The following is a 20,133-nucleotide window of genomic DNA, read 5'->3' on the forward strand; positions in this document are numbered from 1 at the left end:
GGGGCCTGGTCAGGGGTCTGGTTAATTTAAAGGCCTGGTCTGAGGTCTGATTAATTTAGAGGCCTGGTCTGGGGTCTGATTAATTTAGAGGCCTAGTCTGGGGTCTGATTAATTTAGAGGCCTGGTCTGGGGTCTGGTTAATTTAGGGGCCTGGTCTGGGGTCTGGTTAATTTAAAGGCCTGGTCTGAGGTCTGATTAATTTAGAGGCCTGGTCTGGGGTCTGGTTAATTTAAAGGCCTGGTCTGAAGTTTGATTAATTTAGAGGCCTGGTCTGGGGTGTGATTAATTTAGAGGCCTGGTCTGGGGTCTGATTAATTTAAGGGCCTGGTCTGGGGTCTGATTAATTTAAGGGCCTGGTCTGGGGTCTGGTTAATTTAAAGGCCTGGTCTGAGGTCTGATTAATTTAGAGGCCTGGTCTGAGGTCTGATTAATTTAGAGGCCTGGTCTGGGGTCTGGTTAATTTAAAGGCCTGGTCTGAAGTTTGATTAAATTAGAGGCCTGGTCTGGGGTGTGATTAATTTAGAGGCCTGGTCTGGGGTCTGATTAATTTAGGGGCCTGGTCTGGGGTCTTATTAATTTAAGGGCCTGGTCTGGGGTCTGGTTAATTTAAAGGCCTGGTCTGAGGTCTGATTAATTTAGAGGCCTGGTCTGGGGTGTGATTAATTTAGAGGCCTGGTCTGGGGTCTGATTAATTTAAGGGCCTGGTCTGGGGTCTGGTTAATTTAAAGGCCTGGTCTGAGGTCTGATTAATTTAGAGGCCTGGTCTGGGGTGTGATTAATTTAAAGGCCTGGTCTGGGGTGTGATTAATTTAGAGGCCTGGTCTGGGGTCTGATTTATTTAAGAGCACGATCTTTGATATTATTTATTTAGGGGCCTGGACTGGGGTATGATTTATTTAGGGTTGTATTGTGGGGTTTGATTTCTTTTTGGGCCTGGACTGGAGGTCTTATTTACAGTGCCTTGCAAAAGTATTCACCCCCTTGAATTTTTCAACCTTTTCCTAAATTTTAGGCTTCAAACCTAAAGATAAAAATGTTAATGTTCTGGTGACGAATCAACAAGAAGTGACACAATTGTGAAGATGAATGAAATTTATTGCTTATTATACACTTTTGTAAAAAAGAATAAACTGAAAATTGGGGCGTGCAATATTATTCACCCCCTTTACTTTCAGTGCAGAAACTCCCTCCAGAAGGTGATTGAGGATCTCTGAATGATGCAATGTTGTCCTAAATGACTGATGATGATAAATATAATCCCCTGTGTGTAATCAAGCCTCCGTATAATGCCCCTGCTCTGTGATAGTCTCAGGGTTCTGTGTAAAGCATAGAGAGCATCATGAAGACCAAGGAACACAACAGGCAGGTCCGTGATACTGTTGTGGAGAAGTGTAAAGCCGGATTTGGTTACAAAAAGATTTCCACAACTTTAAACATCCCAAGGAGCCCTGTGCAAGCGATCATATTGAAATGGAAGGAGCATCATACACCTGCAAATCTACCAAGACCCGGCCGTCCATCCAAACTGTCATCTCACACAAGGAGAAGACTGATCAGATGCAGCCAAGAGGCCCATGATCCCTCTGGATGATCTGCAGAGATCTACAGCTGAGGCGGGAGAGTCTGTCCATAGGACAACAATCAGTCTACACTGCACAAATCTGGCCTTTATGGAAGAGTGGCAAGAAGAAAGCCATTTCTCAAAGATATCCAGAAAAAGTGTTGTTTAAAGTTTGCCACAAGCCCCCTGGGAGACACCAAACATGTGGAAGAAGGGGCTCTGCTCAGAGGAAACCAAAATCACACTATATGGGCACAATGCCAAACGATATGTAACAGCAACACAGCTCATCACCCAGAACACACCATCCCCACTGTCAAACATGGTGGTGGCAGAATCATGGTTTGGGCCTGCTTTTCTTCAGCAGGGACAGGGAAGATGGATGGAGCCAAATACAGGACCATTCTTGAAGGAAGCCTGTTGGAGTCTGCAAAAGACCTGAGACTGGGACGGAGATTTGTCTTCCAAGACAATGATCCCAAACATAAAGCAAAATCTACAATGGAATGGTTCACAAATAAAAGTATCCAGGTGTTAGGATGGCCAAGTCACAGTCCAGACCTGAACCCAATCGAGAATCTGTGGAAAGAGCTGAAAACTGCTGTTCACAAACGGCTCCATCCAACCTCACTCAGCTCCAGCTGTTTACAAAGGAAGAACGGGCCAAAATTTCAGTGTCTCCATGTGCAAAACTGATAGACACATACCCCAAGAGACTGCAGCTGTAATCACAGCAAAAGGGGGTGCTACAAAGGATTCACTTACAGGGGATGAATAATATTGCACGCCCCAATTGTCACTTAAAGTTTAAAATAAACAATAAATTTCGTTCATCTTCACAATTGTGTCCACTTGTTGTTCATTCTTCACCAGAACATTAACATTTTATCTTTATGTTTGAAGCCTGAAATGTGGGAAAAGGAAGAAAAATTCAAGGGGGCTGAATACTTTCGCAAGGCACTGTATAAAAATATATATATATATATATATATATATAAATATATATATATAAAAATATATATATATATATATATATATATATGAACAGCGGCAGAGCAGAGTCCAGCAATAACGTGAGCAATCCAGGATGCTGTTAAAATTTTCTTTCTTTTTATTCATAGATCCATTAAAATACAGTGGTCCAAGAAATTCAGAACAGCATTATCACAGGAAAATAGCGCAGATAGGACTCCGCGTTTCATCTCAGATTCTGGACCATGAAGAAGGCGGATTTTACCGCTGAAACGCGGAGTCCTATCTGCGCTATTTTCCTGTGATAATGCTGTTCTGAATTGCTTGGACCACTGTATTTTAATGGATCTATGAATAAAAAGAAAGAAAATTTTAACAGCATCCTGGATTGCTCACGTTATTGCTGGACTCTGCTCTGCCGTTGTTCACATTTGTATGGATGGACTCCTACATCCTGATCCGGGCACAACGGAGTTAACCAGGTCAGCTGAGGTTCCAGGTGATTCACAGGAGTGAGCTGGTCTACATTGTTGGACTTATATACATATATATGTATATATATATATATATATATATATATATATGTACATATATATATATATATATATATAAAATATATATATATATATATATATATATATATATAAATATAAATATATTATATATATATATATATATATATATATATATATATATATATATATATATACTAGAAGGTGGCTGGATTCTACGCATCGGGTATTCTAGAATTTACGTATTGTGTAGTTAATGTATGATTTTTGTTATATATATATATAGATGTTGTTGTGTGTAGTTGCCAAGTGTTTGTGTAGGGGCTGTACATGTTCTGGGTGTTGTCTGGGTGTGACGGGGGGTGAGAGCGGTGTTGTATGTGTGTTGCATGTGTTGCGTTGTTTGTGGAGCGCTGTGTGTCTGTAGCGTTGTGTGTGTGTGTGTTGCGCGGTTTGTGTGTGTGTGGTGTGTTTTGGGGGGAGGTATGTTTTGTGCAATGTGTGTGTTGCGTGGTATGTGCGTATATTTATGTATGCCGCGGTGTTTGTGTGTTGGGTGTTGTGTGTGTGCAGCGTTGTCTGTGTGTGTGGGTGTCTGTGTACGGCGTTGTTTGTGGTTCCCAGTGTGTGTGTGGTGTGTTTTGTGTGTGTGTGTGTGTGTTGGGGGGAGGTGTGCACCTCCCATCATGCTCCATCCCCCATGCTGCGCACTCCCCATCGTGCTCCATCCGCCATGCTGCGCACTCCCCATCGTGCTCCATCCGCCATGCTGCGCACTCCCAAACGTGGTCCATCCGCCATGCTGCGCAGTCCCAAACGTGCTCCATCCGCCATGCTGCGCACTCCCAAACGTGCTCCATCCGCCATGCTGCACACTCCCAAACGTGCTCCATCCGCCATGCTGCGCACTCCCAAACATGCTCCATCCGCCATGCTGCGCACTCCCAAACGTGGTCCATCCGCCATGCTGCGCAGTCCCAAACGTGCTCCATCCGCCATGCTGCGCACTCCCCATCGTGCTCCATCCCCCATGCTGCACCAGCATCAGCCTCTCTGCCCCCAGCATCAGCCTCTCTCCTCCCAGCATCAGCCTCTCTGTCCCCAGCATCAGCCTCTCTCCTCCCAGCATCAGCCTCTCTGCCCCCAGCATCAGCCTCTCTCCTCCCAGCATCAGCCTCTCTCCTCCCAGTATCAGCCTCTCTGATCCCAGCATCAGCCTCTCTCCTCCCAGCCTCAGCCTCCCCCAGCATCAGCCTCTCTTCTCTCAGCCTCCCCCCTCCCAGCCTCCCTCCTCCCAGCCTCCCCCAGCATCAGCCTCTCTCCTCCCAGCCTCCCCCAGCATCAGCCTCCCCCAGCATCAGCCTCTCTCCTTCCAGCCTCCCCCAGCATCAGCCTCTCTCCTCCCAGCATCAGCCTCTCTGCCCCCAGCATCAGCCTCTCTCCTCCCAGCATCAGCCTCTCTCCTCCCAGCATCAGCCTCTCTCCTCCCAGTATCAGCCTCTCTGATCCCAGCATCAGCCTCTCTCCTCCCAGCCTCAGCCTCCCCCAGCATCAGCCTCTCTTCTCTCAGCCTCCCCCCTCCCAGCCTCCCTCCTCCCAGCCTCCCCCAGCATCAGCCTCTCTCCTCCCAGCCTCCCCCAGCATCAGCCTCCCCCAGCATCAGCCTCTCTCCTTCCAGCCTCCCCCAGCATCAGCCTCTCTCCTCCCAGCATCAGCCTCTCTGCCCCCAGCATCAGCCTCTCTCCTCCCAGCATCAGCCTCTCTCCTCCCAGCATCAGCCTCTCTGATCCCAGCATCAGCCTCTCTCCTCCCAGCCTCAGCCTCCCCCAGCATCAGCCTCTCTTCTCTCAGCCTCCCCCCTCCCAGCCTCCCTCCTCCCAGCCTCCCCCAGCATCAGCCTCTCTCCTCCCAGCCTCCCCCAGCATCAGCCTCCCCCAGCATCAGCCTCTCTCCTTCCAGCCTCCCCCAGCATCAGCCTCATTCCTCCCAGCCTCCCTCCTCCCAGCCTTCCCCAGGATCAGCCTCTCTCCTCCCAGCCTCCCTCTTCCCAGCCTTCCCCAGCATCAGCCTCCACCTCCCAGCCTCCCTCAGCATCAGCCTCCCCCAGCATCAGCCTCTCTCCTTCCAGCCTCCCCCAGCATCAGCCTCCCCCAGCATCAGCCTCTCTCCTTCCAGCCCACCCCAGCATCAGCCTCCCCCAGCATCAGCCTCTCTCCTCCCAGCCTCCCTCCTCCCAACCTCCCCCAGCATCAGCCTCCCCCTCCAAGCCTCCCCCAGCATCAGCCTCCCCCAGCATCAGCCTCTCTCCTTCCAGCCTCCCCCAGCATCAGCCTCCCTCAGCATCAGCCTCCGCCTCCCAGCCTCCCCCAGCATCAGCCTCTGCCTCCTAGCCTCCCCCAGCATCAGCCTCTCTCCTCCCAGCCTCCCCCAGTATCAGCCTCTCTCCTCCCAGCCTCCTCCAGCATCAGCCTCTCTCCTCCCAGCCTCCCCTAGCATCAGCCTCCCCCTCCCAGCCTCCCCCAGCATCAGCCTCTCTCCTTCCAGCCTCCCCCAGCATCAGCCTCCCCCAGCATCAGCCTCTCTCCTCCCAGCCTCCCCCAGCATCAGCCTCCCCCTCCCAGCCTCCCCCAGCATCAGCCTCCCCCAGCATCAGCCTCTCTCCTTCCAGCCTCCCCCAGCATCAGCCTTCCCCAGCATCAGCCTCTCTCATCCCAGCCACCCCCAGCATCAGCCTCCCCCAGCATCAGCCTCCCCCAGCATCAGCCTCTCTCCTCCCAGCCTCCCCCAGCATCAGCCTCCCCCAGCATCAGCCTACACCCTCCCAGCCTCCCCCAACATCAGCCTCCCCCAGCATCGGCCTCTCTCCTTCCAGCCTCCCCCAGCATCAGCCTCTCTCATCCCAGCCACCCCCAGCATCAGCCTCCCCCAGCATCAGCCACTCTCCTCCCAGCCTCCCCCAGCATCAGCCTACACCCTCCCAGCCTCCCCCAACATCAGCCTCCCCCAGCATCAGCCTCCGCCTCCCAGCCTTCCCCAGGATCAACCTCTCTCCTCCCAGCCTCCTCCAGCACGCCGTGCTCCTCTGCCGACACTCACAGATCCAATCGCATACACTCACACACACACACACCCGATCGCATACACTCACACCCACCCGATCGCATACACTCACACCCACCCGATAGCATACACTCACACACACCCGATGGCATACACTCACACACACCCGATCGCATACACTCACACACCCGATCGCATACACTCACACACACCCGATTGCATACACTCACACACACCCGATAGCATACACTCACACACACCCGATCGCATACACTCACACACACCCGATCGCATACACTCACACACACATTGACGATATTGCACATACGCGCTCACACTCACAACATCCGGAGATACCACATGCTTCTGGCCATGTGATCCTCCGGCAGGTCCTGGAAGCTCACAGCACAGTATCGCGGCCGAGAAGCAAGCGATATCTCCGGATGCTGTGAGTATGTGGATGCGATCTGATGTGTGTGTGTGAGGTGTGTGTGACAGTGAGTGTGATCTGATGTGTGTGTGTGTGTGTCTGTTGTTATGTGTGTGCGTGTGGATGTTCCGCCGCTGCAGGACCTTGATGCGCTGGTAACTATGCTACCATGGTTACCAGCGCATCACGTCCCCCACTCGCACGGGAGCCCACACCAGCATACGGCGGCAAACCCCAGCAATGCGAGGGTTTGTGTCGGCTGGGTTGGCGGCGTATGCTGGTGTGGGCTCCCGGGGGTAGAGTACTCACTTGGGAGTCGTGTCTCCTTGTCAGTTCGGGGGATGCGTGCGGGGGGCGGGGCCAGAGCGAGCGTGCATTGCGTGAGGGGGGCGGGGCGTGGCCAAGTTGCCAATACGTGCAGGGTGCCGGGGCGAGAGGCCAATCCGTGGGGGGGGCGGAGCCTGTGCGAGCGGCCGGCCAATCCGTGGGGGGGGGGAGCCAGGGCGAGCGACCAATCCGTGCGGGGGGGCGGGGTCATGGCGAGGCCAGCGGCCAATCCGCTTTGTGTCACCGTAAGGATACAATTTTGGAGCAAGACAGACAGACAGACAGACAGACAGACAGATAGACAGACAGACAGACAGACAGACAGACAGACAGAATAAGGCAATTATATATATAGATAAATATATATATATATTATATAAATATATACATATATATATATATATATATATATATATTTATATACAGTTAGGTCCAGAAATCTTTGGCCAGTGACACAATTTTGGCGAGTTGGGCTCTGCATGCCACCACATTGGATTTGAAATGAAACCTCTACAACAGAATTCAAGTGCAGATTGTAACGTTTAATTTGAAGGTTTGAACAAAAATATCTGATAGAAATTGTAGGAATTGTCACATTTCTTTACAAACACTCCACATTTTAGGAGGTCAAAAGTAATTGGACAAATAAACCAAACCCAAACAAAATATTTGTATTTTCAATATTTTGTTGCGAATCCTTTGGAGGCAATCACTGCCTTAAGTCTGGAACCCATGGACATCACCAAACGCTGGGTTTCCTCCTTCTTAATGCTTTGCCAGGCCTTTACAGCCGCAGCCTTCAGGTCTTGCTTGTTTGTGGGTCTTTCCGTCTTAAGTCTGGATTTGAGCAAGTGAAATGCATGCTCAATTGGGTTAAGATCTGGTGATTGACTTGGCCATTGCAGAATGTTCCACTTTTTTGCACTCATGAACTCCTGGGTAGCTTTGGCTGTATGCTTGGGCTCATTGTCCATCTGTACTATGAAGCGCCGTCTGATCAACTTTGCGGCATTTGGCTGAATCTGGGCTGAAAGTATATCCCGGTACACTTCAGAATTCATCCGGCTACTCTTGTCTGCTGTGATGTCATCAATAAACACAAGTGACCCAGTGCCATTGAAAGCCATGCATGCCCATGCCATCACGTTGCCTCCACCATGTTTTACAGAGGATGTGGTGTGCCTTGGATCATGTGCCGTTCCCTTTCTTCTCCACACTTTTTTCTTCCCATCATTCTGGTACAGGTTGATCTTGGTCTCATCTGTCCATAGAATACTTTTCCAGAACTGAGCTGCCTTCATGAGGTGTTTTTCATCAAATGTAACTCTGGCCTGTCTATTTTTGGAATTGATGAATGGTTTGCATCTAGATGTGAACCCTTTGTATTTACTTTCATGGAGTCTTCTCTTTACTGGTGACTTAGAGACAGATACACCTACTTCACTGAGAGTGTTCTGGACTTCAGTTGATGTTGTGAACGGGTTCTTCTTCACAAAAGAAAGTATGCGGCGATCATCCACCACTGTTGTCATCCGTGGACGCCCAGGCCTTTTTGAGTTCCCAAGCTCACCAGTCAATTCCTTTTTTCTCAGAATGTACCCGACTGTTGATTTTTCTACTCCAAGCATGTCTGCTATCTCTCTGATGGATTTTTTTCTTTTTTTTCAGCCTTAGGATGTTCTGCTTCACCTCAATTGAGAGTTCCTTAGACCGCATGTTGTCTGGTCACAGCAACAGCTTCCAAATGCAAAACCACACACCTGTAATCAACCCCAGACCTTTTAACTACTTCATTGATTACAGGTTAACGAGGGAGACGCCTTCAGAGTTAATTGCAGCCCTTAGAGTCCCTTGTCCAATTACTTTTGGTCCCTTGAAAAAGAGGAGGCTATGCATTACAGAGCTATGATTCCTAAACCCTTTCTCCGATTTGGATGTGAAGACTCTCATATTGCAGCTGGGAGTGTGCACTTTCAGCCCATATTATATATAGAATTGTATTTCTGAACATGTTTTTGTAAACAGCTAAAATAACAAAACTTGTGTCACTGTTCAAATATTTCTGGCCCTGACTGTATATATATATATATACTAGAAGGTGGCCGGATTCTACGCATCGGGTATTCTAGAATTTACGTATTGTGTAGTTCATGTATGATTTTTGTTATATATATATATAGATGTTGTTGTGTGTACTTACCAAGTGTTTGTGTAGAGGCTGTACATGTTCTGGGTGTTGTCTGGGTGTGACGGGGGGTGAGAGCGGTGTTGTATGTGTGTTGCGTTGTTTGTGGAGCGCTGTGTATCTGTAGCGTTGTGTGTTGCGCGGTTTGTGTGGGTGTGGGGTGTGTTTTGGGGGGAGGTATGTTTTGTGCAATGTGTGTGTTGTGCGGTATGTGCGTATATTTATGTATGCCGCGGTGTTTGTGTGTTGGGTGTTGTGTGTGTGCAGCGTTGTCTGTGTGTGTGGGTGTCTGTGTATGGCGGTGTTTGTGGTTCCCTGTGTGTGTGTGTGTGTGTGTGTTGGGGGGAGGTGTGCACCTCCCATCGTGCTCCATCCCCCATGCCGCGCACCCCCCATCATGCCCCATCCCCTATGCTGCGCATTCCCCATCGTGCTCCATCCCCCATGCTGCGCACCCCCCATCGTGCTCCATCCCCCATGCTGCGCGCTCCCCATCGTGCTCCATCCTCCATGCTGCGCACTCCCCATCGTGCTCCAACCCCCATGCTGCGCACCCCCCATCGTGCTACATCCCCCATGCTGCGCACCCCCCATCGTGCTACATCCCCCATGCTGAGCACTCCCCATCGTGCTACATCCCCCATGCTGCGCACTCCCCATCGTGCTCCATCCCCCATGCTGCGCACTCCTCATCGTGCTCCATCCCCCATGCTGCGCACTCCCCATCGTGCTCCATCCTCCATGCTGCGCACCCCCCATCGTGCTCCATCCCCCATGCTGCGCACCCCCCATCGTGCTACATCCCCCATGCTGCGCACTCCCCATCGTGCTACATCCCCCATGCTGCGCACCCCCCATCATGCTACATCCCCCATCGTGCTCCATCCCCCATGCTGCGCACTCCCCATCGTGCTCCATCCCCCATGCTGCGCACCCCCCATCGTGCTACATCCCCCATGCTGCGCACCCCCCATCGTGCTACATCCCCCATGCTGCGCACTCCCCATCGTGCTACATCCCCCATGCTGCGCACCCCCCATCGTGCTACATCCCCCATCGTGCTACATCCCCCATCGTGCTACATCCCCCATGCTGCGCACTCCCCATCGTGCTACATCCCCCATGCTGCGCACTCCCCATCGTGCTACATCCCCCATGCTGCGCACTCCCCATCGTACTACATCCCCCATGATGCACACTCCCCATCGTGCTACATCCCCCATGCTGCGCACCCCCCATCGTGCTACATCCCCCATCGTGCTACATCCCCCATGCTGCGCACCCCCCATCGTGCTACATCCCCCATGCTGCGCACTCCCCATCGTGCTACATCCCCCATGCTGCGCACTCCCCATCGTGCTACATCCCCCATGCTGCGCACTCCCCATCGTGCTACATCCCCCATGCTGCGCACCCCCCATCGTGCTCCATCCCCCATGCTGCGCACCCCCCATCGTGCTACATCCCCCATGCTGCGCACTCCCCATCGTGCTACATCCCCCATGCTGCGCACTCCCCATCGTGCTACATCCCCCATGCTGCGCACCCCATCGTGCTACATCCCCCATGCTGCGCACCCCCCATCGTGCTCCATCCCCCATGCTGCGCACCCCCCATCGTGCTACATCCCCCATGCTGCGCACTCCCCATCGTGCTACATCCCCCATGCTGCGCACTCCCCATCGTGCTACATCCCCCATGCTGTGCACCCCATCGTGCTACATCCCCCATGCTGCGCACCCCCCATCGTGCTACATCCCCCATGCTGCACACCCCCCATCGTGCTACATCCCCCATGCTGCGCACCTCCCCATCGTGCTACATCCCCCATGCTGCGCACCCCCCATCGTGCTCCATCGCCTATGCTGCTCACCCCCATCGTGCTACATCCCCCATGATGCGCACCCCATCATGCTACATCCCCCATGCTGCACACCCCCCATCGTGCTACATCCCCCATGCTGCGCACTCCCCATTGTGCTACATCCCCCATGCTGCGCACTCCCCATCGTGCTACATCCCCCATGCTGCGCACCCCCCATCGTGCTACATCCCCCATGCTGCGCACTCCCCATCGTGCTACATCCCCCATGCTGCGCACTCCCCATCGTGCTACATCCCCCATGCTGCGCACCCCATCATGCTACATCCCCCATGCTGCGCACCCCCCATCGTGCTACATCCCCCATGCTGCGCACTCCCCATCGTGCTACATCCCCCATGCTGCGCACCCCCCATCGTGCTCCATCCCCCATGCTATAATAGTCCTCCTATTATACTCAGAGAGGAGTATAATAGGAGGACTGTAATAGGAGGAGTAGTCCTGGGGGAGAGGAGTATAATGCCGGCTCCCTGCACATGTGTACCGGGAGCCGGTGTACACTGGTAACTATGATACACATCGGGTAACTAAGGGACCTTAGTTACCCGATGTGTATAATGGTTACCAGCGTTCACGGGCTCCGTCAAGATCCCAGCATCGCAAGGTTATGTCTGGCACTGCTGGGATCGTGACGGAGCCGGTGTAGAAGCAAGCGATATCCCAGGATGCTGTGAGTGTGTGGATGTGATGTGTGAGGTGTGTGTGAGAGTGAGTGTGATCTGATGTGTGTGTGTGTACTCACCTGGGAGTCGGAGCTCCGTGTCAGTTGGGCCAGAGCGAGAGTGCATTGCGTGAGGGGGGCGGGGCCTGCAGAGAGCCAGGGTGAGAGGCCAATCCGTGGGGGGGGGCGGGGCCATGGCGAGCCCAGCGGCCAATCAGCTTTGTGTCACCGTAAGGACACGATTTTGGAGCATGACAGACAGACAGACAGACAGAATAAGGCAATTATATATATAGATATAAAAATATATATATATATATATATATATATCTCGTATATATGTACTGTATACACGCACACAATGAGGCCATATATGCGGCCCTACCTTGTTCTCCGTGTCTAGGCAGTCGTAGGTCTTATCGGAGGAGAACACCTTGTAGACGTCTTGGAACTCCTCGTACATGTCGGCCACCGTCTGGCTCAGGACTTTGCCTTTGGAGCCGCCAAACTCCACTTTCTCCAGTTTCATCATATCCACGGCTGTGAGCAACAAATCCTGCGGAGACCGAGTCAGAGGTCAGAGCTCAGATTTTCTGATGCAAAGCTCCATGTCCACCTTTATCTAACCGCTTAGATGCAGTCGTCGCTCCTGACCGTGTCATCTAAGGGGTTGAGCTTCCCGGATCAGAGTCAGCTACGATCCTCTCCCAGTGCCTCACCTCGATGGTTTCCAGTCTCCTCACGAAGCACTCCAGCCTTGCGAACACGAGTATGGAGGGGAAATCCCACGGTTTCACGTCTTCCCTGTTCTTGAAGAAGCACGGCAGCTTTTCTCTGCTCCTTTCAAAGGTGCTGATGAGAGAGCGCAGGATGGAGAGGACCTCCTGGACTCGGGCCGCGCTGTCTTCCATGTCGCCCTTCAGCAGGTCCTCCGGGTTAAGGTAGGTCCGAGCCTGAACCGGAGACATATCAAGGGTTGACAAATACCAATGTCCCCATTCACTGACAGCAAGCCGTCACCCCCGCTACCCACCTGCTGGATGAACAGGTTGCAGACCTCCTGCATCAGGACGATGATCCTCTCGGGGGTGTTGTAGTATTTGGAACGGGCCCAGACCAGGCACAGCACGTGCATCAGGGGGACGATCACGGGTTTCACCTCGCTGAACTCCACGCTCTCGATTTCTTCGAAGTGTCGCTGGAGCGGCTTCAGGTAGAGATTGATATCCTGAGCTTCAGACAGGGCTGGAAACGGGACATCAGGAACATCACATCAAAATCGCAGTATATAGTAGAAGTACAATAAAGATGGCGGCGGAATGGGGTCTCAGGGAGGCAGTGGGCTCATGGATGGAGATTGACTGCGGCATTTCAGCGGTTTAACAGCAGCGACTGGAGCAAGCTACGATCACTGGCGGCTGTATACACCCGCGGCCTCCAGACCTTACTCTATGCACCTCCGCCTAATGTGTGACATAGATGTACCGCACATCACAGGCTGGGAAGGAGTTAACCCACTTGTGGCGTATACATATATACACTGACAGGGATCGCAACTATGACCAAGCCCGGGTGTGCAGGGGGGCCCGCCGGCTCCAGCACCTGTTTCAGCTGGGTGTGCGTCTGATAGCCCACATTCAACTGAAATACATTGCGGGACAGAGACCTGTCGGGTCCCTGCACTGCGACTTAATGAAGCTATATACCAGGATGGGGACATGTTGGGAGATATTCCAGGATGGGGCTTTATACCAGGATATGGCAAGGGATGGGGGACATATACCAGGATGGGACATGATGAAGCTATGTATACCAGGATAGGGATATGATGGGACCATATATACCATGATGTGGTCCATATAATTCAGGATTGGGACATATTCCAGGATGGGGCTATATACCAGGATATGGCAAGGATGGGGGACATATACCAGGATGGGACATGATGAAGCTATGTATACCAGGATAGGGATATGATGGGACCATATATACCATGATGTGGTCATATAATTCAGGATTGGGACATATACCAGGATGGGGCAATGATGGGGACATATATACCAGGATGGGGTCATGATGGGGCATATATACATGGATAGGCCTTGATGGAGCATATATACAAGGATGGGCCATGATGGGAACCTATATATCAGGATGGGGATATGATGGGTCATATATACCAGGATGGGGCCATACAACAGAATGGTGCCATGATGGGAGCATATATACAAGGATGGGCCATGATGGGAAACCTATATACCAGGATGGGGATACGATGGGGCCATATATACCAGGATGGGGCCATACACCAGAATGGTGCCATGATGGGAGCATATATACAAGGATGGGCCATGATGGGAACCTATATACCAGGATGGGGATACGATGGGGCCATATATACCAGGATGGGGCCATACACCAGAATGGGGGCAATGATGGGGGCATATATACAAGGATGGGCCATGATGGGAACATATATACCAGGATGGGGATACGATGGGGCCATATATACCAGGATGGGGCCATACACCAGAATGGGGCAATGATGGGTGCATATATACATGGATGGGGCCATGATGGGAACATATATACCAGGATGGGGATACGATGGGGCCATATATACCAGGATGGGGCCATACACCAGAATCGGGCAATGATGGGGGCATATATACAAGGATGGGCCATGATGGGAACATATATACCAGGATGGGGATACGATGGGGCCATATATACCAGGATGGGGCCATACACCAGAATCGGGCAATGAATGGGGGCATATATACAAGGATGGGCCATGATGGGAACATATATACCATGATGGGGATATATATACCAGGATGGAGCCATGATGGGGACATAAATACCAGCATATAGCCATGATGAGGTCATACACCAGGATGGGGGACATATTTACCAGGAAGTGGCCCAGGATGGGGGGACATAAGTACAGGACGGGAGGATAATTACAACACAATTAAGGGGATGGGGGCAACTCATATGTCTTTACAGGATTTCGAATTCTACAATGGCCCAAATGGGGGGGAGCCCGGATCAAACTTTGCACCGGGGCCCATCGGACTGTACTGTACACTGACCTGCTACCAACGTCCCGGAATAAGGCCTTGAAGGCCGGGAAGTAGCTGCTCTGCACCCTCTCCAGCAGCTCGGCCATCTTGCGCACCTTCCTGGTCTTCAGCTGGCTGTAGATACACTCCAGGTCGGCCAATCTGTCGCAAGTATCGGAAATTAGTACAAATTAAAAAGGAAAAAAATAAATAGTGGTTGTCGGGGATCTCGCACCGGTTTTTCCAGAAGTCGAGCTCCACGTTTGGGTTTGGGTTCTTGCCCAGGAGCAGCTGCTCGGCCGATTCTCTCTTTAGCACCCCCCGAACCTGATGGCTCCACTGGATGATCGCCGACTCGATGGCGTGGACCACCGTCTTGTCCAGGTTGTCGCTGCGAAGGACACAAATTACATAAAGAATGTGTCACCACACCAAAGCTCCAGCATATCGCTCTCCTGAAACACTCATCACTAGTGGTGACCCTCCGAGCACACGGATATAACCTGCTGCCGCCATGCTCAGGTCAGCACTCACTGCTTCTCGGCTGTCGTCATCGTCGTCGATGTACTCCACCTTCTCGGACCCTGACGGTAATGGCAGCAGCGTCTTCCCCCGCACCTGGCCGGTCATGACAAAGGTGCAGCTCTTCAGGTTATTCACGTGACGCATGACGTCCTGGGACACCACGTGCGGCCAGTTCTGGTGGTTCTTCGGATTGGCCAGGACTGGGACGATGATCTGCGGAGAGAAGAAGAGATGGGGCATCGGTGTAAAAGCCTTAACTGAGTGGGTGCGGCCCGCGGCCTGCAAAGAGTGTGAACGCGCTCGTCATGTACGGTCCGGGCATCAGTGTAATAAATTCGGGTGTTCATATAAAGCTGCAGGATCCGTCATCAGCCGGGATCTGTCAAAACCCAGATACCAAATACTACTGGGGGCAGGAGCAAGTGGACACGGATTAACAGGAGAGAGCAGGATCTGAGTAATATTTACAAAGATGGAACACAGAAGAGTTAGGTAGGAGGGTGCCTGAGGAACCCAGACATAAGAGGAGAGGACCTAGGACTGAACCCCGACAGTGATATGAGGGTACCTAGGACCAAACCCTGAGGAACGTCAACAGTAAGAGGAAGGGCCTTAGGACCGAACAATTAGAAACCCTGATACTAGGAGGAGGGGACTAGGATCGAACCCTGAGGAACGTCAACAGTAAGAGGAAGGGCCTTAGGACCGAACCATTAGAAACCCTGATACTAGGAGGAGGGGACTAGGACCGAACCCTGAGGAACCCCAACAGTAAGAGGAGGGATGAACCTTTAGGAACCCTGGTGACTTCAGTGACCTCACCTGAGGGGAGGTCACTGAGTTCATTGAGATCCCCTGGGGGGTCGCGTTATCTGCTGTCACAGGGGGAGGGCTGTAGGCACCTCCAGCTGTGGCCACGGCTAACTTGAGTGACGTCACTGCTGATCGCGCAGCACACTCAGTCTCTGCCTGAAGCTCACAGTGGGCAGTCATTTTTCATGATCGCATGATGTGACTTTAGATGTAGCAGAGCTAGAATCATTGTTGAACCTTGAGTGGATTAAATTGGACCTGCAGGGGTGTTTTGGGGGTTAATAAAGTGGTGCAAGAGGGGGCTTTTTTGTCTTTTATTTCAAATAAAGGATTTTTTGGGTGTTTGTGTTTATTTCTTTTCACTTACAGATTACTAATAGGGGTCTTATAGATGCTGTGGGCTGCCTAATCCCCTTATTATTATGATTGCCACTGCATTAGGGCAATCGGGAACATCAAAGTAAAGTGCTGGGATTGTCGCATCTAATGGATGCGACAATTCTGGGCGGCTACAAGCTGCTATTGTTAGGCTGGGGGGGCCTAATATAAAATGGGTCTCTCCAGACTGAGAATACCAGCCCCCAGCTGTCAGCTTTATCATGGCTGGGTATCAAAATTGCGGAGACCACACGCCGGGTTTCTTAATTATTTATTTCTTTAAATAATTAATAAAAAAAAAAGCTGCATGCAGTTCCTCTTATTTTGATAAGCGCACAGGTCTCTCCAGACTGAGAATGCCAGCCCCCAGCTGTTGGGCTTTTTCTTCGCTGGGTATCAAAATGAGACTGGTGACCGCATACCGTTTTTTTTAATTATTTATTTAAATAATTAAAAAAAACGCATGCGGTTCCTCCTATTTTCATACACAGCCAAGATAGGCGCACGGCTGGGGACTGCAGCCTGTAGTTGTATGCTTTATCTACACTGGGTATCATAAAATGGGGGGATCCTATGCCAAATATTTTATTTATATATTTATGCTAATGCCCACTGGCGTCTGTGATTGGAAGCACCAGACGCGCTGTCACACAACGGGGGGATGTGTCTGACTGCAACCAATCACAGACGCCAGTGGGCGGGGAAAGCAGTGCATATTCAATGAAGGTAATGAGCGGCCCGGGAAGTGAATGAGTGGACGCAGGAAAGTACAGTCACGCCGGTGAATATGAGTCGCTTGCTCCTACCCCTTTGCGCCGGATTCTGGTCCCCATACACTTTATATGGGGACCGCCATCCGGCCAGATATCAGGGATCAATTCCCCGCCAACGCTGAGTCTGCGAGTCCTCCCATTACTAGTGGGAAACGCAGGGATAAAACGCAAAAAGAATTGACATGCTGCATCATTGTGGTCACCATAAAGGTGTAGCCAAAAAAAGCTGCAACGTGTGCACATTAAAAATGAAATCTCATAGAACTGCACCTGAAAAAGGACGAAGAAGTCAGGATCCGACCCACTCAAGTCTCACACAAAACCGCAGAGTAGATCCATCATATGGAGAACATGGTGTCTCACAGCAAATCCCAACCTAGAAGACACTGAGCACATTTTACAAATCCTGGGACTAGTGGAAAGGAAAGAAGGATATAGAATGGAAGATCGAATGTTGCCTCTTCAAAAATCTCTGGCCTCCACCATGCTTGACTGTAGGTGCTGTGTTCTTTTCTTTGTAGCCTCATTCTGTTTTCGGTAAAGAGTAGAATGATGTGCTTTACCAAAAAGATCTATCGTGACCTCATCTGTCCACAAGACGCTTTCCTAGAAAGATTTTGGTTACATGCGTACATTTTCTCAAACTGCAGTGTAGCTTTTTTCATATCTCTGTTTCAGCAGTGGAGTCCTCCTGACCTGGTCCGGACCTGTGTGTGGGTGATCTGGTGTGCTTGTCTACAAGAATCATTAAGCTTAAGATACCTGCACTGAAGTTAGCATCTCATTATATTGGTCCATACAAAATCGCAGCAATCATTAATTCGTTACCGACATCTTACAAGATTCAGACTGTTCTCCATAGATCTCTGTTAAAGAAATATGTGGGTTCGGCAACCCTTCTTCCCCTGCCTCCGCCTCCGGTCTTAGTAGATGGGTCATTAGAATTTCAGGTGTCCAAAATCATTGATTCTCATTTCGTTTGCTGATCTTTTCAGTGTTTTATTGGCGAGGATATGGTCCTGAAGAGAGGACTTGGGTACCAGCTTCAGATATCCATACTGAGCGCCTGGTTAGGACATTCCATCATTTCCATCCTGAAAGAGCGGGTCCTGAGGGTCCAGAGGCAACTCTTACACGGAGGGGTACATGAAACCTGTAAACAATCCATTCTCAGATATTTCTTGGCCCAGTCCTGACATTTTCTTTCTGTGTCTTGCCCAGTGGTTGTCGGGCTCAGCTTCCTCACCTCGACTGTGTCTCCAAGCAATAAACACCTGGTTCTTCTGTCTTGCTCAGCGGTGGTCGGGCTCAACCTCCTCACTTCGGCTGTGTCTCCAAGCACTAAACAATTTTGTTCTTCTGTGTCTTGCTCAGTGGTGGTCGGGCTCAGCCTCCTCACTTCGGCCGTGTCTCTGAGCACTGAACACCTTGTTTTTCTGTGTCCTGCTCAGTGGTGGTCGGGCTCAGCCTCCTCACTTCGGCCGTGTCTCTGAGCACTGAACACCTTGTTCTTCTGTGTCCTGCTCAGTGGTGGTTGGGCTCAGTCTCCTCACCTCGGCTATGTCTCTGAGCACTGAACACCTTGTTCTTCTGTGTCCTGCTCAGTGGTGGTCGGGCTCAGTTTCCTCACCTCGGCTATGTCTCTGAGCACTGATCACCTTGTTCTTCTGTGTCTTGCTCAGTGGTGGTTGGGCTCAGTCTCCTCACCTCAGCCGCGTCTCTGAGCACTGAACACCTTGTTATTCCATGTCTTGCTCAGTGGTGGTCGGGCTCAGCCTCCTCACCTCAGCCGTGTCTCTGAGCACTGATCACCTTGTTCTTCTATGTCCTGCTCAGTGGTGGTCGGGCTCAGCCTCCTCACCTCAGCCGTGTCTCTGAGCACTGATCACCTTGTTCTTCTGTGTCCGGCTCAGTGGTGGTTGGGTTCAGCCTCCTCACTTCGGCTGCGTCTCTGAGCACTGAACACCTTGTTCTTCTGTGTCTTGCTCAGTGGTGATCGGGCTCAGCCTCCTCACCTCAGCCGTGTCTCTGAGCACTGAACACCTTGTTCTTTTGTGTCCTGCTCAGTGGTGGTCGGGCTCAGCCTCCTCACCTCAGTCGGGTCTCTGAGCACTGATCACCTTGTTCTTCTGTGTCTTGCTCAGTGGTGGTCAGGCTCAGCCTCCTCACCTCAGCCGTGTCTCTGAGCACTGATCACCTTGTTCTTCTGTGTCTTGCTCAGTGGTGGTCGGGCTCAGCCTCCTCACTTCGGCTGTGTCTTTGAGCACTGATCACCTTGTTCTTTTGTGTCCTGCTCAGTGGTGGTCGGGCTCAGCCTCCTCGCCTCGTACATGTCTCTGAGCACTGATCACCTTGTTCTTCTGTGTCTTGCTCAGTGGTGGTTGGGTTCAGCCTCCTCACCTCAGCCGTGTCTCTGAGCACTGATCACCTTGTTCTTCTGTGTCTTGCTCAGTGGTGGTCGGGCTCAGCCTCCTTACCTTAGCCGTGTCTCTGAGCACTGATCACCTTGTTCTTCTGTGTCTTGCTCAGTGGTGGTCAGGCTCAGTCTCCTCACCTCGGCGGTGTCTCTGAGCACTGAACACCTTTTTCTTTTGTTTCCTGCTCAGTGGTAGTCGGGCTCAGCCTCCTCACTTCGGCTGTGTCTCCGAGCACTGATCACCTTGTTCTTTTGTGTCCTGCTCAGTGGTGGTCGGGCTCAGCCTCCTCACCTCGGCTGTGTCTCTGAGCACTGATCACCTTGTTCTTTTGTGTCCAGCTCAGTGGTGGTCGGGCTCAGCCTCCTCACCTCAGCTGTGTCTCTGAGCACTGATCACCTTGTTTTTCTGTGTCCGGCTCAGTGGTGGTTGGGTTCAGCCTCCTCACCTCAGCCGTGTCTCTAAGTACTGATCACCTTGTTTTTCTGTGTCTTGCTCAGTGGTGGTCTGGCTCAGTCTCCTCACCTCAGCCGGGTCTCTGAGCACTGATCACCTTGTTCCTCTGTGTCCTGCTC

At 51.5% G+C, this 20,133-nt stretch overlaps 2 protein-coding genes across 2 annotated transcripts in view; one reads left to right on the top strand and one right to left on the bottom strand.

The window, feature by feature from the left end:
• DNAH9 (dynein axonemal heavy chain 9) overlaps nucleotides 1-20,133 on the bottom strand; it is a 324,201-nt gene that overhangs the window by 277,303 nt on the left and 26,765 nt on the right. The window contains 7 exon segments of the mRNA XM_075351461.1: nucleotides 11,976-12,146; nucleotides 12,310-12,543; nucleotides 12,624-12,835; nucleotides 14,693-14,817; nucleotides 14,891-15,046; nucleotides 15,190-15,200; nucleotides 15,202-15,393. Of these exon segments, the coding sequence (XP_075207576.1) occupies nucleotides 11,976-12,146; nucleotides 12,310-12,543; nucleotides 12,624-12,835; nucleotides 14,693-14,817; nucleotides 14,891-15,046; nucleotides 15,190-15,200; nucleotides 15,202-15,393 (1,101 nt within the window).
• Nucleotides 1-20,133, top strand: part of LOC142312501 (E3 ubiquitin/ISG15 ligase TRIM25-like) — a 61,872-nt gene that overhangs the window by 2,530 nt on the left and 39,209 nt on the right. The gene's annotated exons all lie outside the window — the stretch shown is intronic.

The sequence above is a fragment of the Anomaloglossus baeobatrachus genome, chromosome 5, assembly GCF_048569485.1.
Source record: "Anomaloglossus baeobatrachus isolate aAnoBae1 chromosome 5, aAnoBae1.hap1, whole genome shotgun sequence".
Classification (NCBI taxonomy): Eukaryota; Metazoa; Chordata; class Amphibia; order Anura; family Aromobatidae; genus Anomaloglossus; species Anomaloglossus baeobatrachus.